Here is a 26,169-nt window from a genome sequence, read left to right as displayed (position 1 = left end):
ATTTTGTTTTTTAATAGAAAACTAGATAATTTTGTATACAGAACATGTCAACAATCAATCTAGATTTTAGAGGTATGTTGAAAAAGCAAAGTATGCAGTTTTAATATTTAATGTGCCCTACAAATCGTCACGAGAAAAATATTTTTAAATTTTCCACTACAAAAAAAAAAAAAAAAATTGGTCAACTTTAAAAAATAATTTTATTAACTTTGTTATCTTTTTTAAACAATATCTAAAATAGAAATGTAAAAAATATGTATAATTTTACAAAAAAAAAACACAAAGAAGTAAAAAAGCTGAGTTAAATAAATAGTTCAGTCATTTTAGGCATTTTAAACCCTAAGAAAAGACTTATTCTTATTCTGCTATTCGATTCACGTTAATCGAAAGATTTCCTTCCTTTACCACCGCAACATGGCTTTGAAAAAACGCTTAATTTCGAAAGCAAAACGTTGTTTCTGTCTGTTTTATAAATTTTAAAGAAAAAAAAATTGCTTAAGTTTAATTTAAACGCCCATTTAAACGCTTCTTATTTTAGACTTACACGTGAAGCGAATAGTAAAATACGGCCGTTAATTTTTGTTCAGAGACCAGACGGATACTCACCGCTCTACTCCGACTGTTTGTCTTACAGAAAAATGTTACAGACATTATTTTGTTTATAATTTCACGACAAACAATTTTTATAGTGACCTCTATTGTCCTTCGAGCAATAGGTCGCGAGATATTTCTGAAAAACTGGTTTTCGTAATATTTTATCTCTATAACTTTTAACAGCACGACATCGATGTCGATTTTTCACATCTTCTTTACAACGCCATTGTTAAGATGTACACCAATATTTACCTCACTAGGATTAATAAAATTACTAAATACCTAAAATTACTGGATTATATAAAAAATTGCACATATATACATGTCAAGTCATTTTATTTTTGCTCTCTAATAACATACAAATTATGTCAAACCTTTCATGAAAAATCATTTGCACGAACCCCACAAAACGACAAACGCAATAGTCGATAGTTGATAGTCATAAAACGATAATTTTGATCAACAATTGATTTATCATTTATCGACTATCGCGTTAGCCGATTTCACTCCTGATTTCTGGTGAATTATTTCTTAAACATTGAATTTCAGGGTTTTGACTTTAAAACCTCGAGTTTAAAATTTTTTGCATTTTTTGTTTGTATGTGTGACTTTCATATACATCTACAATATCTATGAATTCCAATGTCAATCTTGTTCTATCACTTTTTATTATTCGTTTCTGTTATCCTACTAAAATTTCTAAAAATCTTGAATATTCAAAATTTAAATTAAATTTTCCGCGAAACAATATTTTTTTTTTGTCGCTAGGCAACCAATGTGCAAATTGTTTTAATTACACACTACCTTTAAGAAAATATGTGTAACTCTCAACTGATATAACGAAGAGGGTAGGTTGTCCAATGGCGGGATCTTAGATTATAGAGTTTCCTACGTCACGTGTCCGCTTGACCCGTTATAGTGGGTCAAAGTAAAAGTTTCTATCACAAAAACAGTGGGGTTTAGAAAAAAAAAAAATAGTCTACAAACTTGACTTGAGTTGATTTTACATAAAATTGTCTTTACACATCTTCTGGTTTCACTTATCGTTTCAAAATTTCAGCACTTTATATATTCTTATCTCCTACAAATGTATACATTTTTTTTACTAAATAATCTGGATCCACTTACACTTTACTTACACAATTTTTTTTTAAATTTCTAGATTACTTTCGCAGAAGACATTGATGTAGTCAAAGCTGTATCTGGTGACGAAGTATCTGAGCTTGAAAATGAAGTTGACCAAATCGCTCAGGAATCAGATCAAGACAACACCCCAAAGGTTCATTATCAACACAATCTTCAAAATAATCCTGGCCGAGGTACCCAAAATGAATAAATTATTTTGATTTACAACTAATTTAAAAACTATTTTGTTTTTCAGGAAATCTCCCAGGTTTACCTTTGGCTTTGAGCCAACCCTTCGGACCACCCCCACCACCACAACTGTCATATCAAGGACCACCGCCACCTTTGCCATTAAGACCACAAAATTTGCCAGATTTGAGCATAAGTGCATCAAATAATAACGAAATATGGGCTTCACCTGGTCAAGATATGCCCAAGATCATCTCTTTAGATGTAAAATGTGAAAAGAATGGCATGAAAGTATTTGTGCAATTCGATAAGCCTTTCTATGGTATTGTCTTCTCTAAAGGTCACTACAGTAATATCAACTGTGTACATTTGCCTTCCGGGTTGGGACGCACTTCGGCAACATTTGACATTGGACTTCATGAATGTGGAACATCTGGTAATACCGAAAATGGTCTTTATGGCTATGGTCATGAATCTGGTTCGGGGACATATTTTGAAAATATAATCGTCCTACAATATGATCCTCAGGTTCAAGAGGTCTGGGATCAAGCCAGAAAACTTCGATGCACTTGGCACGACCAATATGAAAAGAGTGTCACCTTTAGGCCATTCCCAGTCGATATGCTGGACGTGGTGAGAGCTGACTTTGCTGGTGACAACGTTGGTTGTTGGATGCAGATACAAGTCGGCAAGGGTCCTTGGGCTTCTGAGGTTTCTGGACTTGTGAAGATTGGTCAAACAATGACAATGGTACTCGCTATTAAAGATGACGATTCCAAATTCGATATGTTGGTTAGAAATTGTGTCGCCCATGATGGCAAACGAGCACCAATACAACTTGTTGACCAACGAGGCTGCGTAACCAGGCCCAAACTTATGTCGAGGTTTACGAAGATTAAGAACTTTGGTGCAAGTGCGTCAGTTCTTTCATATGCACATTTCCAGGCGTTCAAGTTCCCCGATTCAATGGAAGTACATTTCCAGTGTACGATTCAGATTTGCAGATACCAATGTCCCGATCAGTGTTCTGACCCAAATCTCCAAGAAGTTCATCAACTTCAGGTTGGCCCTGAATCACAGTATGGACCTCCACCACTTCAATTAGACTCATACCATGTAGGTGGATCCATTGGCAAGCGTCGAGATGAGCGTACAGTTCGTCGTTCAAGAGCGGTCAATCCTGAGCCTGAAGTCGGACTAAACCGAATTATTAAAGTTGTGTCTTCCGGTGACCTGACATTTGCAATTGAAGAAAGTGCGAATACCACAACCGAAAACCAGCCCACAACTATGGTCTTCCCGGCAAGGGACGATGGACTGATATGCATGACCACACCTGGATTTACGATAACCCTGGTAATTCTACTAAGCATCTTGGTGGTTTCGTGTTTGATGTCCGCTGTTCTCTACGTTCGATTACGTCCATTTTCAATGTCAAAAAAGGAACATTCTGTAGCATTTACAAATCCTCAGCTAACAGCCACACTGTCTCACATCATTCAGGGACCAAAATCTGTGCCAAAAAATCGTAATCTCTCATGAACTGAGCTTCTAGGTTAAATAAAAAAATAAAAAAAACAAAAACAGTTTAGTGAAATAAATATTTATTTTCAAGTATTTTCTTCTATAAAAAAAGCCGAATGCATTCTATAAAATGTGAATTAGGCTTAAGGTAAAAAATAGTTCAAACAATTTTTGATACAAAAATAAAACGGTGCTATAAACATAGCTTTATGTAAAATTTTACCTGTAACTAAAAAAAAAAATAGCAACTTTTATGACAGATAAGGTTTTTTTTATTGTTTTTACTTTGTTTTCTTTTTTGAATAATGTAAAAACAACCTCAATTATGAAATTAAATTTCAAACTCTTATGCTGAAGTTAAAACTGACTATGAAATTGCAAAATTGATGAAAAAATATAAATATTCTCTGCTTTAACAAAACATTTATAAATAGAATATTAGACATGTTCTTTCCAATTAGTCATTTCACTTTATTTTCTAAGCTTAAGTACAATTTTATTTATGTTTAGTTTCTAAGTATTTATTTTTAAAGGTTAGAAAAATTAAGTTAAGAAAAAAAAATTCATAAAATATTAAAAAAAAAAACACTTTATAACTCTGTTGAACAAGACTTTTAAACTTAATTTTATCAGAAAAAGAAAAACAGAAATGTTGATTTTTTTTATCTTTTTTTTTTGAATAACCTTAATAAAAATGTTCTATTTTTAATAATATATACCTCAGATAGTTTGTCTTTATTAATTTTTTTTTATGATTTTTTCCAAAGCCTTTTTTAATTTTTTTCAGAATTCTGTATAAAATCATCTTCTCACTAAATTTGCTGCTTATTCCATTACTTGCTTACTTTATCAATTTTCCTTACATTAATTTTTTGTTTGATAAATCAATAAATTTAAAAATATTAAGAAAGGGTTTTTGATATATTTAATGTTTTCGAAAATTAAAAAATCATAATTTTATCAAATAAAGATGAATATTCAAAAAATTTAAAAAGAAAGGGCATTTTGGACGCTGAGTGGCAAATCAAAGAACTATATCTTAGGAGAAACTTTGACTATGAAAATTTTGCTGTATTGCGTTGAGAATGCCAGATATTGCAGTATTAGTATTGTTAATGCATAGTTCAATGAGTGAAGGACAAATTGAGTTATATTTTTTATTAAATACAAAAAATGATGCTCTGTCATTTTCTCTGAGTCTGAAGACATTAATATTGAAAATCCGAACAATAGAACTCATAATATAAGATTTTTAAGCCAACTACTCCAAGATTTTGTTTGAGAGATTTCAAACGATTCAAACAAACAAAAAATTAAACAATAAAATTCTCAAAATAGGCTTGAAATTGTTGTTATAAAAAGCTTATACTTTGGGTTCTAGTGGTTGGATATTCAAGATAAAGGTCTTCATACTCAGGGAAAATGACAGAGTATCATATTTTGCACTTAAGATACACATTAAAGTTACAAAATTGACACAAGTGACACAAGAAAAGTGTTAAATGCAAAAATGCATTTTATCCGTTTTTGAAGTACCTACATCATAAGGATACAATTGGTGTATAATATTTGTAAGACTTAATTGCATCAACAAATAACTAATTCATTCCTGGCCGCGTAACGTCCACGTTCCATACAAATCTGCCCATTATCCTTTAATAAAAATCTAATATAAACAAATATAAAAAAAAAACGGTTCTTGCTACTGTCAAAAACTTTTTTCTGAAAAATCTTTTATAACATTAAAAAGGTGTTTAATTTTAATTATTTATAAAAACATATTTATTTTTTGCATTTTGAAATTCTTAAAAAATCAAATAATAACATTGGCCAACAATTGTAAACTTTTTAAAATTTTCCAGAAAGATTTATTTTTATAGATTTGAGTTCAGTTAGCTCAAAAATCATATTGGTTTCCTTCTAGCAGCTCTAGTTTTTGAAATATTTAATTTTTCAATTTTAAATATTCATACTAATTTTGAGGTTTGTCACCATGTCGCCTTGTCGCAATGTCGCCATGTCATCTTGTCGCCATGTCTTCTTGTCGGCGACAGGGCGACAAGACAACATGGGGACAAGGTGACATGGCGACAAGGCGACATAACGACATGGCGACAAGACGACATGGCGACATAACGACATGGCGACATGGCGACAAGACGACATGGCGACAGGGCGACAAGGCGACATGGCAAGTATATTTTTGACTTCCAATTGAAAACCATGCGAAGGATATTGACTCAGAGAGCACACAAATTTATTTTGTATACATTTTTTTTTAGAGAATTTTGAATTTTGCAAGTTTGGGGCTGTTTGGATGCGTATTTAAGGAAATATGACGATTTAAACAGTGAGCAATATCATTGTCTTCAAACATAGATTTTTGACTTCCAATTAAATTCCATGCGTAGGATATAATTTTAAAAAATCCTTCATTTGTATTCAACTTTAGGTTATTATCTTTCAAATAAGCTATATAGAATATATTTGTATCTCTAATACATAGTTTATTTTTAATTGAAATTTTTGGTGCACTGCTAAAAATTTCAAATGGAACGGGAGAAAATGGCGTCACTTTTTCGTGGATGCTGCCATGGTTCATCGATTTATAAGACGTTATCACGTCAAAAACAACTGATTAAAAATTACTTGTGTTTTGTTAAATTTAAGATAAAATATTAATTTGATTGTTGGCATATTCTAAAGGAGTTTACTACACCACATTAAAATATCTTATGTAAGTATTCCACTTTAGCGGAAACAGTGATATTGTACAAACAATTAAAAAAATATAATAAAAGTTAGATTTGAACCAATTTCATATTGAAATCACGTAAATCAAAAGCAAACTGTTCTACTTAAAAAATACATTTTTGTAAATATTGCTTTTTAAACGCTTGGGAATGCATTTTGTAAAGCGCCCAAAAAAAAAGTCCACCTAACCGTTTATAAGGATTTATCAATTTTTTGAAAACTATGGAATATTTTTATTTATATTTGATTATAATGTTCATCGTCCATACATTTTATTCTAGGCCTTGGAAACTTTTAGAATGTTATTTTTTTCCAATTTTTTTTAATAACAATTTTTTTTTTTTAATTTTTTAATTGAAGAAAATAAAAAGAAATAAACTAATATGAAATTATTTAAAAAATGCAAAAGAATTAGTAGGGTCAAAATAGACATTTGAAATAACAAAAATTCACAAACAATGTTTCAAAAATCCCTATCGATCCTATGTGTGCAACAAAAGTTATTCGGGGTCAAAAGTCAAAATTTGAGGTTTTTTAGATTTTTTTCGAAACCTGTAATAGTGCAGTAATTTTAGGTTTTATCTGCGGAAAAATTCCTACTGGGCTGAATTTTGGTATAAATCTTCGTTACGGCGTTGTTGCCGGCGCGCCGCTGGCTGGCGGCGTTAGAAGTTATAGAGGTCAAAAGGTCACGAGAATTGTGCAAGTTGGTCAGGTAGGGTAAAATGGTTAAGAGGGGCAGGTAGGGTAAATTGGAAAAGTGGGGCAAGTAGGGTAAATTGAGTAAGTGGGATAGGTAGGGTGAATTGGGATAGTTGGGCAGGTAGGATAAATTGGGTAGGTATGACAGGTAGGGTAAATTGGCTAAGTGGGGCAGGTAGGGTAAATAAGATAAGTGGGGCAGGAAGGGTGAATTGTATAAGTGGGGCAGGAAGGGTTTTTTTTTTTGACGGGAGGAAATCTTCAAAAGACACTTGGCAGTATTCGACACCAAGTAGTGTGGGACAGATCGACATCAGATTTTTCTTTCTTAACTTTGTAAAATCACTTTGGGGGAAGTTTAAACTTGTAATACTTTCCCATGTTTTTTTAGACCATAAGCTCATGAGGCTTGGTTCTTCTTAATCTCCGAACATGGTTTCTTGTATTCAAGACGGACTCCATTTCAGAATTGGTATGACTTTGCAGTCTCTGATTATGCGATATAGCGTATTTTTTAACAACTTCTGTAACCGTTTCTATTTGTAAGTCAAGATGTAGATCGCTATTTCTTATGTACCAAGGTGCATTAACTATTCCACGAAGGACTTTGTTTTGGAATTTTTGGATGATTTCGGTATTTGTTTTCTTTGTACAGCCCCATAATTGGATACCATAGGTCCAAACAGGCTTTAGTACTTGATTATACAGCATTATTTTGTTTTGGGTTGATAAATCAGAGTTGTTACCAAGTAACCAGTACATTTTTCTATATTTCAAGTTTAGTTCTTCTCTTTTCTTTTTGATGTGCTCTTTCCACTTTAGCTTTGCATCCAAAGTCATTCCAAGGCATTTGGCCGTATTGGCATATTGGTACAGCTTGATTATTAATGAATATTGGAATATTGTTTATCTTTTTATTTGTAAAGTCTATATGTGAAGACTTTGTTTCATTGAGTTTGATACGTCCAATCTCTGACTGTGTCGACGGCATTTTGTAGTTTTACTGCTGCCTTAGAGACACATTTTTTCGGGTACCAAAATTGCGGTATCATCTGCAAAAGTAGCCATTATGGTGTGATTACCAACTGGGATATCCCTTGTGTATAGTAAATACAGGGTAGGACCTAGGACACTTCCTTGTGGTACACCGGCTTCTATTTTCTTCAATTCCGAATATTCTTGATCGTTCCTTACTCTTAACAATCGGTCTGAGATGTACGATTTTAATATTTCATACCACTGTCTGGGAAGATCCCTTTGCAGTTTGTACTCAAGTCCCTCATGCCAAACTTGTCAAAGGCTTGTCCCACATCTAAGAAAATAGCTGAACATACATACTTTATAGGTTAATTGGGTAGGTGGGGCAGGTAGAGTAAATTGGGTAAGTGTGGCAGGTAGGGTAAATTGGGTAGGTGGGGCAGGTAGGGTAAATTGGGTAAGTGTGGCAGGTAGGGTAAATTGGGTAGGTGAGGCAAGTAGGGTAAATTTTGTAGGTGGGGCGGGTATGGTGAATTGGGTTAGTGTGGCAGGTAGGGTAAATCGGGTGAATTGTTAAGTGGGGCAGGTAGGGTAAATTATGTAAGTTGGGCAGGTAAATTGGGTAAGTGGGGGAAGTATGGTAAATTGGGTAGGTGGGCCAGGTAGAGTGAATTGGGTTAGTGTGGCAGGTAGGGTAAATCAGGTGAATTGTATAAGTAGGGCAGGTAGGGTAAATTGGGTAAGTGGGGCAGGTAGGGTGAATTGTGTAAGTGGGGCAGGTAGGGTGAATTGGGAAAGTTGGGCAGGTAGGGCGAATTGTATAGGTGGGGCAGGTAGGGTGAATTGGGAAAGTTGGGCAGGTAGGGTAAATCGGGTAAGTGGGGCAGGTAGGGTGAATTGTATAGGTGGGGCAGGTAGGGTAAATCGGGTAAGTGGAGCAGGTAGGGAAAATTGGGTGAGTGGGGGAGGTAGGGTAAATCGGGTAAGTGGGGCAGGTAGGGTGAATTGTATAAGTGGAGCAGGTATGGTAAATTGGGCAAGTGGGGCAGGAAGGGGTTAATCGGGTAAGTGGGGCAGTTAGGGTGAATTGTATAAGTGGGGCAGGTAGGGTGAATTGGGAAAGTCGGGCAGGTAGGGTGAATTGTATAAGTGGGGCAGGAGGGTAAATTGGGTTAGTTGAGCAGGTAATGTAAATTGGGTAGGTGGGGCAAGTAGGGTAAATTGGGTAAGTGGGGCAGGTAGGGTGAATTGGGTTAGTGTGGCAGGTAAGGTAAATCGGGAAAGTGGGGCAGGTCTTGTGAATTGTATAAGTGCGGCAGGTAGGGTGGATTGGGTAAGTGGGGCAGGTAGTGTAAATTGGGTGAGCAGAGAGCACAATAATATATAATATTATACATTTTGGGCTCGTAGTTTTGGTTGAGAGAGTTTTGAATTTTGCAAGTTTGGGGCTGTTTTGACGACTTTAACATGGTTTTCTTAAAACATGGATTTTTGACTTCCAAAAGAATTTCCATGCTAAGGATATCGACTCAGAAAGCACAAAAATGAAATTTTTATAAATTTTTGTTCGTAGTTTTGTTTTTTTTTTTTTAGATAAATTTGAGTTTTCAAAGTAATTCATTTCATTTGATTGATTTGTGATAGATTTGGTCGTTCATAAATTCATTAGGATGAAATCAAAATTGATTTAATAACGAAGAAAAAATAATAAAAAAAAGATTGTGGACTACCGCGGTAAAGCTATTGCAATGCATTTTGTATCAACTTATGCAATTATAACTTGTTTACCTACACTACACAAAACCAATTATTATGTTTTGTATCTACCTATCAATTCATATACAACAACAAATTCACATTTGAAAACATTCATACTCACAATCTCATGCCATAAACTTCTCCAGATCAAAAAATAACAAAACACAAGATAATCCAGTCAAATAAGGGTTTAACCTCGGAATGAATGCTAATAGAAATTTTTTTTGCTCAATACCTTCGTTTTGGCATTCTATAACATACCTCAAAAGTCTAGAAAAATCTCATGTCCGCAAGTCGCGATTTTGAAGGTCAAAAAATACCATTTTGTCATAGATATGAACGTTTTTTGCATTGCATTGTTTTTATTCTTAATGATAATGGATATTAAATCCTTCATGCAAAATTTGTTTCCTCTACCATAATTTTTAAGTGTTTTTCGGTAGTAATTTAGCAACTGTTATAATAATATGGGTTGACAGATGAAAAACAGGTATAACTTTTTTCAGAGATGTTAAATTGCCTTAATTTTAGATTGTTTGGAATCAGCATTAAAAAATACCTTGAAATCATGTATCATATGTGGATATAATACCATCGTCTTTTTTTGCTAATTTTGAAAACCCCCATTGTGCGCTCAATTCAATTCAATTTTGTTTTATTGAACATACTATATACAATTGACTTAAGCTTAACTTATTTCTAATAAGATACATTGATTGATATAAAATTTGTTGGCACATATGGGGCCTAACCTTATACAATGGATAAAAGATAAAATATATATAAATATAGTGTATGAATAGGCTTAATTTTACAAGTCTGCTGACTAGGTTATCCTCGGGGTGTTCCGTCCCGGTTGTCCAGTTGTCGTATTGATTATGGTGGGTTGGGTGGTATGGCGCTTTGCGCGCTTTGGCCTTGAAAATCGCGACTTGCGCACGGAGAAAAAATAAGGTATGAGCTACCTTATTTCTGGTATATTTAACTTTAATGTAAAGTTTAAATAGGGATGACTCCCCAATAAAATGGAATTCACCTTACTTTTCTAGTAAATTTATAGCTTAGGATTAACTTTACAGTAAAGCCTTTTTTTGTATGACTTTCTAATAGAAATTACTAGAAAGTTAGGTACATATTTTACCTTACTATAAGGCTGAAAATACTGATTTTTAAAATAAATTGAACTTCTTTATGGAAGGTATATAATTTAGTTCCAGATTGGATCAAATAAAGTCAATTTCATTTTTATTGATGACATTTTTCTAAATAAAATTGTGTGCATTTATCTTACAAAAATTAAAATAAAAAAGTTGAATTTTGTAATTATTGAAAAGCATAACTAGGTAACACGTACTTAATCCTCAAAGCTATTTAGAAGTAAGTAACGTATGACCCTGTTATGTTTTTCAATAATTACATAAATTACCTAGTTTATTATAATTTTGTAAGGTGCAAACAAACAATTTTATTTAGGAAAATATCATCAATAAAAATGGAATTGACTTTATTTGATCCAATTTTTATCTAATTCTTCATGAATTAATTAGATTGAATGATGTTAATCCATATGGATACCTATATATTTTTCTAACACAAGAAAAAAATATGCTTTCCGTAATTACGGAGCCAATAACAACGCCTAAAAGAACACAAAAAGTAATGAAAACATTACACTTCCAAAAGAAAAACACAAATGAGAAAATAATTTTTTTAGATTTTATTTCTTTATTAATTATTCCGCACCCGCACACCTAAAAGCTTTGACAAAAAAAAAATTTCCAAAACACATGGAAGACAAAATGGCAGACTTTTCAATGACAGCAATTAAGAGTTATTACTATGTATAGGGGAAAATTCCTAGAATTAGGTAATATTATTACCTTAGTGTAAGGTAAAACTTATTCACAGAATAGTTAAATTTGTAAAATATGTTTTACTAGAATCTTAAAGTGAAAAGAGTCATACACTTTTTTGGATGAAGGTTTATTTTACTCTACGTAAAGAAAATATTGCTACTCGTAAGGTATATACTACTTTATTTTGTTCACCATAATTTTCTTGTAAAAATTACTTTACGGAACCAAGAAATGTTCAATACGTAAGGTAAATTTTACTTAAAATCTAGGGCTTTTTACTTTAATTTCCTTACTAGTCATATGGAGTATAAAATACTAGATTCATTTTTCTCCGTGCGGACATGAGATTTTTCTAGACTTTTGAGGTATGTTATAGAATGCCAAAACCATAAACAAAAAATATTTTTTTGGAGTTGAGGTCCCTTGAACATTAAAATTGAATCAAAATCGATGTGGTCGTTAATTTTTACAAAATTTACTTTAAAGAATTATTAGTAGTAAGACCCATTTGCTTTAGTGATAGATAATAATATTTGTTTAAGAAAAATAGTTATTGGAGTCCAAAGCGATCTAAGGTTGAAAGAAGCAAAGAGTTTTTAAAAACCACAAAATTAATATCATCAGAAAATTAAATAAAATCAGGTTCTATTGATATTCCAATAAAAATTAAAACAAACTCAACCAATTTTTACTTTTTATTTTAGTTTGGTTTAACTACAATCGTAAATATTAATATAGTCTATTTGACAAAATATTAATCTTTTCATCAATAAATTAAAAAATTCATTGGAAATAAATAAGTATTTTTTTTTTTTACTTAGTTTTTAAAAATAATTGTTTCTAATTTTTGTTTTATATTAAAATCATTGCTAATTTTTGATTTAGAAAAAAATGCTTAGTAAATACATTTTACATTAAATAATCCATTTTATTTCATTTTTCTTCCCAATTTATTAAAACCTTAATTATGATAAAAATAAATAATTTGTATTTCTTAAACTACTTTATGTTTTTATGAAAAACTTACTGAACACGTAATTTTATCAATTCAATAGTAAATCTGAAAATTTCGTATTACATATATTTTTTTTTTTTTGCAAAATTCTGTTAGCACTACAAACGAACAAATAAAATTGTAACTTAAAGAAGTGCACCAATTGAGCACCAAAGGTATTACAATATGAAAAAAAATTCTATTCTTGTAGCAAGTCCATATTTTGTTGTATTTAAATCTTAAATCTAAGTTTATTTAAAATAGTTTGAAAAAGCCCAGATAAAAGAAAGAAAACTTTTTTTGTATTTTTTTTTTTTTGTTTAAATATTTAAACCGATATCGAAGAACACACATTTCTTATTGCATTTTCGCCCGAAAAATTATTAAGAAAATAAAATTATAAAAAAAAAAAATAAATAAAACTTAAAATGTTGTTTTCTATTCAAGTAAAGATTAAAATTTTAAATCAGTCCATATTCGTCGTATTGGAAAATTAAGAAAGCAAGCACCAAGTTAGCTTCATTGTGACGTTTCGTGGACAACAGCGGCTGCTGTCGCTACTGGTGATTGATTTGGTGGCACGACAACTCCTTCGTGTCGCATTCGGAAAAGACGCAGCGTCATCCAAGACGCAAGTGATCCTAGCGGAAGAGGTGTTTGCTTTTCCAGTGCTTCCTTCTGCAACTGGTATCGATATAGAAGAGAACCTGCAATAAGAGCCGAGACTATAGTGGCAGAGACAACAACAATGAAAAGAATGCTGAATCCTGGAACTGGCATACAAATGCCATAAACCACGTCTTCAGATATTTTTCCTTGGAAAACGGTGACAGCTTCTTGTTTGGTATCTGGACTGAAAGCCAGATCGGCTTCAGATATAACGTCGTATAGACCACTAACACCAACGTCAGCACTCCTGGCCTTGCGGTCAGATACAACAATTGAACGCCTTCGGCGACGGCGAGTCTTTCGTTCTGAGTCTTCAGCACTTTCGGTATCATTATGGACTTCTTCCTCTTCTTCCACGCTGGAAGCTTTATAGACCGGCCTAAGATCATCCTCGGTCTTAGGTTCCAATGAACGTGGTCCCGCAACTGGTACACCCATGCGGTTTTGAGCTTCAAATAGTCGTGGACCTTGAGGGAACTTCCCGGCCTTCTTTAGTTCCATGTACTGTTCTTTTTCCACATCATCATCATTCTCAAACAATGAATCTAAATCAGCTTCGTCTTCTTCTTCATGCACCGGGCGTGGTTCCAAATTCACATTATTGTTCTTTTCGTGCATCTTGAAGTTATCGAGCATATTGGCAATGCCATTGTTGATTGAAGACAACTGCTTTCGGTTGTGAATAATATCATCATAGAATATATCATGATCACGATCACCGTTATCAGGTGGTCCAGGACCGATGACATTGTGTAGTTCATTATTACTACTTGCTGCATTGTTGTCATCAACTGTTTCAGCACTAATGACATCCTTACGTTCGTGGACATTTCCGTTGAGTTGACAATGGTCCAAGCATCCATGTCGGCAAATTTCTACCTTACACTTGATATGGACGCTGAGTGCATCTGGGAATTTGAAAGCGTGGAAGAATGCATATGTAATGACAGTTGCACGCTCATCTGGAGCACGGGCTTTAAGGAATCTGGATATCATTTTGGGACGCAGAACACATCCAAATTCGTCGGAGAGCTTTATGATGTGGCCAGATCCGTCAGATGCAACGCAAGATTTAACACGCATGTCAAATTCACCTGCAAGAGTAAAATATTTATTAATATGCCGTTAAGAATATTGTATATTATTTTTGTTTTATTTAAAATTTAATTATATGTATTAAGAACCATATAATTTTTGCAGTCGGTAAAAAATAATTTCGAAATCAGATCTCAATTTCTTTTGAGACTTTGTAAGCAAAAAAAAAATTCGATCGCAAATAACTCAACATTTAGACCTCAAAAAAGTGTTTGGTTTTTATACCTGAATAGAATTCAAAGAGGCCTTTCTTTTGATATCGCATTCGATGGATAAATAAATAAATAAATAAATAAAATAAAAAATACTGAACAAAAGATAATACGTTTTTAAAAAACATCAAACAAAAAACCGTCTTGCCCCCATATGGGGGTTAGACCGCGGTATCAAATTTTGTTGGTAGAAAGACCGTTTCTATTGTTTTAAATGCAGCCTATTTGTAATAATAACACAATTATGCTATATTTTCATTAGTTCTCACTCCAGAACAAGCTTTTTGTTACCATTTGGTACACATTTTGCACTTAATCCAACAATACTTTGGATTGGATCTAGAAAACAGCTACAGATAGAAGGTACAAATACAATCTGTAAAGTCCTCTTCATCAGAATCATCAATTACAGTATTGTTTGTCACTTGTTGCTTAGCTTTTTGGAAGATTTAACGGTGAACTTCTTTTTTCACTTTGTTTAAGCTACCAGAGCTTCCAATTTCGCCCATAGGCGGTCTTGCCCCAGTCATATCATATTTAATGTTTTGTATTATTTTTTTTTAAATTTATTTTTATGACTCCTTCTTTCGCAGAAAATACTTTTTAATATTCACTTTCTATTAAAAAAAAGGAAAAGTTAAAAATTTTAATTATTTCAGTGTCAAAAATACAACTGACTTTTCACATGAACGATAACAATTTGATGAAAAATCACAAAATCTACCGTAACTCTTCGGGGTCTTAACCGAAATTGCTAAAACTTACAGACGTGGTCGATCGTACCAAAGGGCACCTATTTTATATTGTAAGTGTTGCCAATTTTACTTTTTTTCATACAACATAGTACGAAAACCATCTTGCCCCCATAGGCGGTCTTGCCCCACTTCCCCTATATTAAAAAAGACGAGGAGACCACAAGATTGGCCAAAACTACTAAAACTGAGACAGGCCAAAATGTTTCTCTGGAACTACCACCTAGAGCACGGATGGCGAACCTTTTTAGAGCCTCGTGCTATTTAAAAAAAATATTTATTTGAGCTGCCTTCGGCGTGCCATACAGGTTTGATCTAGTTTTTTTTTGTGACCACTAGAAGCAAAAGTAATTGATTTTAAACTACTCAGCGTTTTATTTGTAAACACACCTTTTAATTTATATTTGAAAATAACAGATTATTATTGTAGTTCGTTTTAATAAAGAAAAACAAAATTTCAGATTAAAGGTATAACTAAGTGGCCACTTTTTGCAAAAAGTGGGAGATTTACAAAATTATTATTTCTTTATAGCGCTATTTGTTTTTGAAAAAAAAAACTACAAAAATTGTTTTTGGAACAAAAAAATAAGCTTTCTGCATCAAAAAAAAAACTGAGTTTAAAAAAAAATTAATTTGAAATTTTTCACTTTTCAATTTTTAGATGAACAAAATAAAACAAAGAAACAAAAAAATAAAAAGTGAAAGAAATATTGTAGTATGACTTCTCTTGTTGTGAACTCGATGCCAAGTAGTTTATATCAGGGCTACGTTTCGTCATTTCAAGCAAAATGCTGGCTAAACTGAAAGATAAAGTTGGAATCATCTGACAATATGCTTCAAAGCGAATCTATAATGTTATTCATTTGGACAAATTATGACTCACAGGCGTAAGTAGGTGAAAATATTGTCAAGATCTCCAACTTTTCCAATTTCATGTTTCCATTGATTTGGAGTTGTTCGTCGTATTGCCCTCCACCCTCTCTAGTTAGATTGATTCCAACTCTTTCCTCGTTTCGACTTATTTTTGAGTCGATATCGGACAAATTCGTTCAGCTACATTTCAATTTCCTACCAGTAAAATTTAGACATGTTAAGTTTATCAAAGGATGTCGTATCAGGGTCCTTAGTAGACCTAGCATTTTCGATAATTCTTCAACTTGTGAAAACCTAATTACCTACCGACAAAAAACTGTTCAGTTAATTTTACTTAGTCTGATTTTTCATGTAAATTCAATCCGTTCTTCAGAACGTGAGTTTCTTCCTCTGAGAAGAAAAGATTTTTACAGTTTTACAAAATCACAAAGTTTTACTGGAAAAATCGTTGAATGTCACTCAAATGGCAATTGAATTACTTAACTGGTGGCGTGCCGGAAATATTTTATGGCGTGCCACTAATGGCACGCGTGCCATTGGTTCGCCATCCCTGACCTAGAGCGTTTGAAATCCTGTATCAGTTTGAGTTGGAACAACCTCAGGATAGTCACTGGTCTCCTCACGGGCCCCTGTAAGCTACGAAAACACCTTGATTTATGTGACTTTAAAATACGAAACCATCAAAAATTAACCTTTTTTCGACGTTGATTTTAAAATTTTCATCTTCAACGCAAAATCATTCCGAATAATAGTTAAATCAATGTGGTTTTCATTGATTTTACGTTGTTTTATGGTGGCTTTTCCCTCAGTGTAAATAGTGCAATGTCAATCATCAAGTTTAAAGAGACATTTCTTTTGATATCTTATTGAAAGCAGTGCAACATATCGTTACCTGAATGCAAGAACCAGCTAACTCGATAGCTATTTTTCGTCTTTGAGATATCTGGGTTTTCTCTTCGTTGAATCGATTTGCTAATAGTCTTTTAAATAGACCCTTTTGAATGGAACAAAATCGTTCAAGAGTTTTTAATGCTGAATAAGATTCCTTACCTACTAAAAAATTATACTTCAGCCAAAATTTCTTTTTGAAAATCGAATCATCGGTTATAGAGTTATTACTCGTATTACCGTGTGAAGTTCATATTAAGAATGCATTTTCCATCAGAAGCCTAAGACATATCTACGTCTAATTGTTTAATATCAATTTCATTACCTTTCGTATAGTGATAACAAATTATGAATTAGTCTTGGGAAACAGTCAAATAATGAAATAACATAATTAACTTTTTGTAACAATTTTATTTCTTATATTCAATTGAGAGTGTTGCTTTCAACTTATTAAATCAGTTACTTTATTTAATTTGAACGTTCTACATTTTTTAAAAAGTTATGAAATTACCTTTCATTTCATATACCAAATAGTGGAGGTCTGCTTTTGATGAAACATGCATTCTAAATAATATGAACTTCATATTTCATGAGTTTTGGTAATAAGACAGAGCTTTTTGCGATAATTAGGTCATCAAATTAGGTTGCTTATCACCACCTTCTCTACTTACCTACATACTGATAGATTTTTTCATAACTACCGGTTTTCATAATTTATTTTATCAATCATCAGAATAACCCACTTGAAAGTTCCGAAATAGCAAACATGAAAAAAAATATAGTCGAAGGAGGTTTTCACTACTACATTTTTGAAGTCGGTTTAAAAATAATTTCTTTTAAGAAATAACTCAGCAATTAGACTTCAAGGTTTTCAAGGATCCAAGAGACCCCCATTGGATTTTTTTTTTTTGTCCAAAGATCTAAAAAAACAGTTTCGTAATTTTTGTACCTAGATGGATAAACCAGCTCACTAAGTCGTCATATATCTAAAAACCAAAACTTCTTTCGAGACTTTGGTTCAAAGACATCTGCTTCCAAATCCAAAATTAAGGAAAAACAAAAATAATTCCGATTGCAAATAATTTAATTCTGCAGTTTAGAACTCAAAAAAATGTTTGGTTTTCATACCTGAATAGGGTTTAAAGATACCTTTCTTATGATGTCTCATTTTTTAATGTGTATTGAGGAACAATTTTAGCAACAATATTTCCAAATAAAACTACCAACTGGCTGTGTTGTTAAAATCTACTAATTCTACTAACTAAATTTACCCTTAAAGCGTTTATTGCATTTTCTTATACTTGAGAATTGATTTCATTCGAAAATGGCTTAATTGATAAATTTTTTGTCGCACAATTTTGTAAACTTAATTTAAACCTAACCCCACCATTACCATATCATTAATGTTTTCATCACGCATCCATTGACGTGTAGGTTAATTTCAATATTTAATTACCACTCATTAAAAACCATGTAAAACTAGCTGATGAAAATTATCTTACCACGATAATCGTTGATGGCCACAACAAGAGTAAGTGTCGATCCCAGCGGCACGATGCCACTTACCGGTGGTGCCCATGGTCCTTTGCCGTGTTGAATTTCCATCCAGCAATCGACGTTATCGCCTATTAAGAGTAAAGTAATAAACCTTAATGTAATTGTTGTGTAATTATGATGCAACCAATTATTATAGAATTTATAATTCAACAACGTCACACTTCAAACAGGATCGATTGATCCGCACTCTCAGAGACCAACCCGATCTGTTAAAAATTATGGTATAGGCTTGAAAGATGAATTCAATCCATCGGACATGATTTCCCCCTGATATGATATGCTTGGAATGGTCAAATTGTGGGGTAGTGTCGTTCTTCTCTCGATAGATTGAATCTGAATATACACATATTTGCACAATGATTACTCACCTCTGAAATCAAGTTGGATTACATCCAAGTCTGCAATTACCATCGGAGGCTTAGATGCGGTCTTCTCGTAGTCATTAAACCACTCACATCGAAGACGCTTTGCTTCGTCCCAAACCTCAAGTAGATCTTTGTCGTACTGCACGACCACCTGCAATGATATTTTGTATTTTTATATTATAAATTTTTTTCTTAAAACAAATGTAAATCATTGGCTTAATTAATTAAGCCTATGGTATACTTACAGTATTCTCGTAAAATTGACCATGTAAATCAGGCTTAGTGCCACAGCGCGAGTATGATATTCTGAAGGAGAAAAATGTTTTACCCGTAGATGGAGGCACGTACACACATCGTGGATCGCTATGTTGTCCTTATAAAATATATTTTTTTATTAAAAAACAATTTTTGGTTAAAAATAAGAATAGTAATTAAAAAAGAAGGAAACCTTTGGAGCTGACGATTCCTTCAAAAGGATGAGAAAATGTTAAATGCACGTCCATGTGATCCTTCCCACACATTACTTCTAAGGAAACTATGTTTGGCATACCGTCCGGCCTTTCCAGAGGCCATATTTCATTACCAGCTATAACTATACTAAACTGAAAAGAAAAACAAAAGGAATATATTCATTAGAATAAGTTAACACATTATTTTTTATAAATTTATGGATCATAAGAGACCAAATTGGTTCATGAACTTGATGATCATTTATGCATTTGGTACCTAAGTAAGATTATTCTTTGAGAGTGTAAAAAGGACAATTTTTACACTGACAAAAAAAATATTTGTATTTTGTATGGCTTTTACGGTAAAATGATACAAATCAATTTTAAATTCTTAACTTGAATGTTATATGGACTACATTCAATCAAGTAAGAAGTTCTGATTTTCCAATCGCCCTTTAGACCATCAGAAGAATAAATGTCAATATAAATTTTTTTATAGGAATTAGATCTAACTGAGGTTTATCTGACAATTGAAAAATTTGCCCTAAGTCAAATAACATTTCGAGCCCTTCCCGCTAAAATATCGTTAGGGACATTTAACTTACGATGTTTTTGGTAACAGTAAAATCTTAATTATCTTTCGTCTTAGGAAAATACGATTCTATGTTGCATTTGTTAATAATTAAATTTGGCGCTTACGATAATATGGCGGGAAGGGTTCGATTTGATGTGCAATTCCCACACCAGTGAATTTACTTTTTTTTATTTATTTTATTATAACTAAAAGAGGTCACTGTGGTGTATACGTAATTTTTTTTTTTGTAGGTGAATACAAAATAATGCTTCTATAATTCTTTAACTAAGCGTAGGATAGCGAAAATAAAAGTTGGGCAAACAAACCACGATTTTTTTACTAACGATTTTTTCACAAGAAAAAAAAATCACAAATTTTTCAGTTTCTGATGAATAAAAAAAAATATTTTTTGAAGTGAAAAAGAGTAACTCCGTTATAATTTAAGAACTAAGTGTGGGCTAACGAAAAAAAATCTTGGGCTATACAGCTATACTGGGCTAACTTTGGGCAATCAAACCAGGCAGCATTTGATTGTGCCAACTTCACATAGCCCCTCTTTTGGTCTTTTACAATTGATTTAGTGCACACGATTAAAATTTAAAAAAGAATTTGAACACTTCGATGATTTTTAAATTCTAATAAATACTTTTATTGGAAAACTAAAAGGAGAATGATTGAATCAAGCTTCAAAAAACTCTGATGCAAAAAATCTGAATGAAAATTCATAATTTTTCGAAATTTTATAAAAAAAAATTTTAAAAACAATTAAGTTTTTTTTGTAAACAAATTTTCAACGCTGCGCTGTTTTTCTTAAAATGTAAAAGTTCTGCCACTCCCTATTTCTTTGTTATAGAAATTTTGGATAAGACTTATCAAAATTAAAAAAAAAAAACTACATATATTTTCATAAAAGAACCTAAGTTTTGCTCCGGGGGTTTGAATTTAATTCACTGGTCAACAAGGTTTTTGTTAGAGAAACCAAAATGTACTCTACTATAGGTTTTTTTGTGTGCTTAGCTCGAATTCGAAGTCAGAAAAATTCTCTCACATCATGTTTTTGAGATACTCCCGTTAGAAAACTGAAAATGCCGCTTTTTACCAGCTTTCGAGGTTATTTCTTAGCGCTTGGTTATTTGTTTAAATTAAATATGTAACGGTTTCAAAAAGTTTTAAGTTTTGTCTTTTTAAATCCGTTTAAATCTTTTTAATATCTCTTTTCTTCTTCGAGAAACCTTAAGTTGAAATCAACGTGTTTGGTATATCTCATGTTCACTTGCTTTTAATAGCAAATCTCGAAAAGTTCTTTATCAATCGCTTTCAAATTTTGAGTCGCTTTTGGGTCTGCTAGTACTTTGTGAGAGCGAATCTTAACTAAATTATTTTAAAGTAAGGCATCAATCTATCAATAACGTAAATAAAGCCTTTTTGTAAATCAGGGGTAATGTTACGGAAACACTGTTGGATCCAGTCAAGTAAGTAAGTCCCTTGATAAGAAGTTTTGTTTATTATGAAACAGAGCAACTTGATTTTTGAGTTATTGATATAACTGGCAATGAAAAAAAGTTTTAGGGCCATTTGCTGAATCGAAACTTAAATAATTTATGTTGAACATAAACTATTATTCCCTACTTTTTCCTCTGAGTAAACTGTCACATAAGGATTTATGTAGCACTTAAATGCTTAAGTTTCGATTCAGCAAACGGGTCTTAATCAATTTTGATTTGTTAAGTTGTAGATCAAAAGTAAAATGCAAGTTAACAAATAATGGAGCATTCAATGTTGATTTTTCATTTTATGATAAAAAATGCATAGTAAGCTAGTAAAATTTAAATAACTGCCATATGTTCTTTTGATTTACATCAGAATATCATAAAAGAAATTCAACTTCTATCCACAAAAACTTTAGAGCAAAAAAATGTAATTCTCAAAGATGCATCTTAATAGAATTCTTCATTAACAGTAGCTGCAGTTATAGTATCACAGAGAAAGATTCATTGAACAAAAAAAAAGAAACGGTGATAGTGTTGCAGCAAAAACTACTGTGCCACAAATGTTCTTCTTTTGCTTTAATTGCATTCAAATAATTAGCAGCATCAGTTGCAGTTGCAGTTGCATTTGCAGATCCAGAAAGATGGTTGTGCAAAGTCTTCAGAATCTACAAATAGCATCTGACATTTGACTACAATTCTACACCAAGACTTTGAGAGTTTTTTAGTGTTACTCTTGTTGGTGGTAAGTTGGTTTTAGTTGTGAGAGCTACGAAAGCCATTACCAGCAGAAAACTAACACGCTGCTGGTAGGTATAGAAACGAGTAAATGCAATGCCGCCATGAACAATTGTATTTCTGCGCGAAATGCGCAAAACCGTTTGCATTCCCAACACACACCACAACAATATGAGTAAAATTCACAGCAGCAGTTAGATTTTTCCTAGAAAAACTCATTCAAGAATTCCATACAACCGTTGCATTGATCTGAGCCACAGAAGTAGCAGAAGAAGAGGCAGAGCTTGAATAAGAGTCACAGCCATAGTCACCTCAGGAGCCGTTTGCAGTGCTTCTAGCTTTTTTGTCCCATAGAGAATCAGGCTCCCGATCCGTTGTCGTCATGGTGTACATGCAGAGAGAACATACTTAAGTCGATTGTCTAGATGAGTACCAGTGACGACTGAAGACGACAACGACCGACCGTCGCGACGCGTCCGACTGTGGTGCGCGAAGCAGCAAGGGTACACTGCAATTGCGGTAAAACTAGTTAATGGCTGTTAAATCATAAAAAAAATGTCATTATCATTTCTTAGTCTTGACCAAAAGAACATAAAAATGTATATGATATTGTTTCTAAGCTTCTAGTAGTTGATTTTTGTTTTCTTTCTTACTTCATTGAGTGACTACAAACATGTACATAAGTTACAAAAGAAAGTAAGTATTTGGTTGTTTATGTCACTTTAAAGCATGTTTGTAATAAAATGTTAGGCCCCTCGTTTCTAAATGTGCATTAAGTCCAAAAATTTGACGAAAATTAAAAAAGTCAAAGTTACCAATACAAAACCGATCATTTTCTTTTTTGAAAGAACCTTACACAACAAGAAACAATTATGTACCTATATTGAACTTTGCAACTTTCTGGGGGCCCTGCGACACGTCGCTGATCGGTTTGTTATTGTGTGTCTAAAACCTGGAATAGAGAGCAACATAATTTTTAGTCACAAGGAAATTCTTTTTTCGCTTTTTCGTGGTAGTTCACTGGAAATTTTTTCTCGGCCACTTATGAGACCGAAACTTGGACTGTTCTTTACTAAAACCGCTTTCACTTGGCTAATTTCATGGGAACCACTAAGAGACTCTACGTCACTTCACTTTCATTCAGTGTAACGCACCAAAAATCAAGCTCCTGCAAAAAAGGAGACAGGGATCGAATCACGGCACACATTCGTTAACGTATTGCAGCTATCTGTCCCTATCTTTTTCTACTAATTAAATAGGGAAGGCAATAGTCAAAACGTGAACTTATGATCCTAATCGTGTGCCGTAATTCGACCAAAATTTCTATGATATATCTTGAGAATGCTTGAGAAGCTCTTCTTAGGAGAATGGGTATGATTCTGTTACACAGACAAGTAAGTGGTAGTGGCTTCTCAAGAAAAAAATTTGAAGGGGCTGGAAAATTTTTCAAAAATTTTTTAGAGGGTAAATGTAAGAAAAAAATGTACTATCTCTTTTTTATTCAAGTTGATCGGGAGTGAAGCGCTGTGCTGCGGTACTGAAAGTGGTATAGTAGCATTTTACTGATTTCGGCAGCTTCGTACTACTACTTCCTCCTTTCACGTTCAAAGTTGTGTTTTATTAAAGTTCTTGTATCCCAAACATTTTACACAAACAGCAAGGTGTTTAGCCATCCTTAAAAAAACACTTTATTTCGTTCGAACTTTGTCTGAATGTCTTTGTGCTGAATTCAAAACTGTTTACAGATTTATTTCTATCACGTCTAGTTTTCTAAATATATTTTTTTTAATATGTTTCTTTTAAAATCCAAATCAGAAGTGCAAACTGGATTTTTCTAAAAGAAACCATTAGATATGTTGACCACTAAGATTTTGAGATATCAAACATTTCTATTTCCAACTTTGAGAAAAATATACTTAAGACGATAAAATACGGCGTTTTTAAGATTGCATAAGAAGTTTTGCAAAATATAAGGATTAAAATACTAAACAAAATTGATCTAAAGAATTTCGAATAGAACTAAAATCCGAAAAAAATGTACCCCAACAATAAACGCCAGCTAAGACTCTTACTTAAACAAACACAAACAACCGTTTCAGAATTTTGAGGGGCTCGAGCATCTGAGCTGACTCTAAATATCTAAGATTTGTTTACAAGTTTGAGTTAATCATGTACATTATGATGAAATCAGCTAAATAACATGATCTTGAAGGCTTGGAGAGGCTTGAGCCCCCTGAGCCTCCCCTGAATACGCCACTGGTAAGTGGTAGACGATTGTGTACACGCTTCGAAAAGGCAACGATTAAATTACAAATCAAGCATTAGAGTGGAAGCCACTCACTCAAGAATGCAGAAAAGATCTATAGAAGTTCATGGCGTAGAATATTCCGATTATGGCGTAGAAAAGTCGAGGAGAGTCAGCGCAATTTTGGAAGAACTAGCTACTTTCGATTTGATTGATTTAATAAGATATAAAATATTTGTTTCTTTCATAACTTCCCATTCCTCAAATGAGAAAAGAAGAGCTGATAAGATATGGATTAATGCCTTCAAATTATAGTGTTTGAGCCATCATCGGGAAAAACTGTTTTCTATATTTTGATAAAGCCTAAGAACTTTAAAACTATAATACCCACTCGCAGACTCGTTTTTTTTCGATTACTAGAAAACTTGCAGCAAAAAAAAAAAAACAACATAAGATTCTTAATTGCAAAAACCGTTTTCTTAGACAAAAAAACTTATGAAAATAATTTATGTGTCGGTCGTTGTTTTTTTTTTCATCTTCAAATCTCTGTGATTAACCCCCTTTTCATTGTATACAAACATGTACAATTATCTTAAATATTCATTTACAGAAATAATAATTGATTCCGATTGCTAGCTAGCTATAATGCATCGATATAACAAAAGGCTAAAAAAAAGATTCAATTACATTCAATTGATCTTAACAAAAACATCAGCCTTAAGACAATGCGCTGCACGCGTTGTGGCTTAGCGGTTCCATTCTCTTTGTCTTCTGTCACTTTCCTTTCCGTGCTATTTGGCAATTTCAATTGGTGCTTCGTAAAAATTCGATTACTGTTCAATTGCATTTTCATTCTCGTCAAGCAATGATAGACCATAAAACTTCACATTCTCTTTCCACTCTTCAATTTTTGCACCCCCCCCCCCCTCCAAAAATCGTCGTCTCGCCCATCTTTCCGCACTGAAGCACTATTGAAAGAGAATAAAGTTATTTGCAAAGTGTGCCACCATTTACTTGTTGCAAAGCGCAATTATACCCATCCACCACCATAGAATGTCTTCGTTCGGTGTTCCCAACAAGTCTCACAAGATCTTTGATGCTAGATTCCTCCATTCGTGCGGTTCAGCTTCAGGATATCTCGCGGCTGATGCGCACACAGAGCTAACCCCTCTTCTATTCGAACAGACTAGTTTTGAATACCTAGTGAAATTTTAAACTGATTTCACAAAAGCAACAAAAAAATATCATAAAATGCATCACGCAGCAAAACAGCTCAAGCAATGGTGCTTCAAGTGCAGACATTTGGCTAAGACAGGCACAGGAGCAACTTGAAGTCAAGGCCTGCTAAGTTGATGCTCACAATATGTACGAAGCTGACTTGCCACGCCACTTAGTAGCAAAGCAATTTCACTTAATATATTTCCATGGTGAAAACTTTTACTACTTCCGCTAAGCCAATGTTGCAAATAGATTGGGGAAGGCGGTTTATTTTTTTTTATCACTTTCAGAGAGAGTGTTGTGCAGCAAGTAGATGTTTTCATATTTTAAATGTGGACTTGGTTGTATATGGTTAAAATACAAAATAATATATACATTGAACGTGTTTTGGGAGACTTTTTATCGTTAGGTTTACAAAATTACAGATAGTTGTTTATTTATTATGAAATGAGAAGTGTAAGTAAGACTTAACTAATCTTGAGCATCAATCATCGAGTTGATTTCACAAACCATGACGAACTGCTTAAAATCATTTTCTAATTGTTGGATCAAAATTAATCATAAAAAGAATAA

The 26,169-nt window shown here is 33.0% G+C and overlaps 2 protein-coding genes across 3 annotated transcripts in view; one reads left to right on the top strand and one right to left on the bottom strand.

Moving 5' to 3' along the window:
- Positions 1-3,680, top strand: part of LOC129910488 (uncharacterized) — a 44,715-nt gene extending 41,035 nt beyond the window's left edge. For both annotated transcript variants that reach the window (XM_055987889.1, XM_055987890.1), the window contains exons 3-4: positions 1,757-1,913; positions 1,976-3,680. In XM_055987889.1, the coding sequence (XP_055843864.1) occupies positions 1,757-1,913; positions 1,976-3,450 (1,632 nt within the window). In that variant the 3' untranslated portion in view covers positions 3,451-3,680. The remainder of the gene's footprint in view (positions 1-1,756; positions 1,914-1,975) is intronic.
- A 9,073-nt stretch (positions 3,681-12,753) lies between these two features.
- Positions 12,754-25,491, bottom strand: LOC129909518 (uncharacterized). The gene is made up of 6 exons (XM_055986592.1): positions 25,393-25,491; positions 19,334-19,487; positions 19,131-19,258; positions 18,889-19,036; positions 18,466-18,588; positions 12,754-14,237 (listed from the first exon to the last, which is right to left on the bottom strand). The coding sequence occupies exons 1-6, from the start codon at positions 25,489-25,491 to the stop codon at positions 12,994-12,996; spliced, it is 1,896 nt and encodes a 631-aa protein (XP_055842567.1). The 3' UTR covers positions 12,754-12,993.
- Between the last annotated feature and the right edge of the window lie 678 nt (positions 25,492-26,169).

The sequence above is a fragment of the Episyrphus balteatus genome, chromosome 2 (genome assembly GCF_945859705.1).
Source record: "Episyrphus balteatus chromosome 2, idEpiBalt1.1, whole genome shotgun sequence".
Classification (NCBI taxonomy): Eukaryota; Metazoa; Arthropoda; class Insecta; order Diptera; family Syrphidae; genus Episyrphus; species Episyrphus balteatus.
The sequence above is the reverse complement of the archived record's forward strand: the minus strand, read 5'-3'. Positions and strand labels throughout refer to the sequence as shown.

Excerpts from the sequence above, each read along its gene's own strand:
- LOC129909518 (XM_055986592.1), bottom strand. The coding sequence starts at position 25,491 with ATGGAGGAATCTAGCATCAAAGATCTTGTGAGACTTGTTGGGAACACC. Across the intron at positions 19,037-19,130 it reads GTCAATTTTACGAGAATACT|GTGGTCGTGCAGTACGACAA; the intron begins GTAAGTATACCA and ends ATATCATTGCAG. Across the intron at positions 14,238-18,465 it reads GGCCATCAACGATTATCGTG|GTGAATTTGACATGCGTGTT; the intron begins GTAAGATAATTT and ends TTACTCTTGCAG.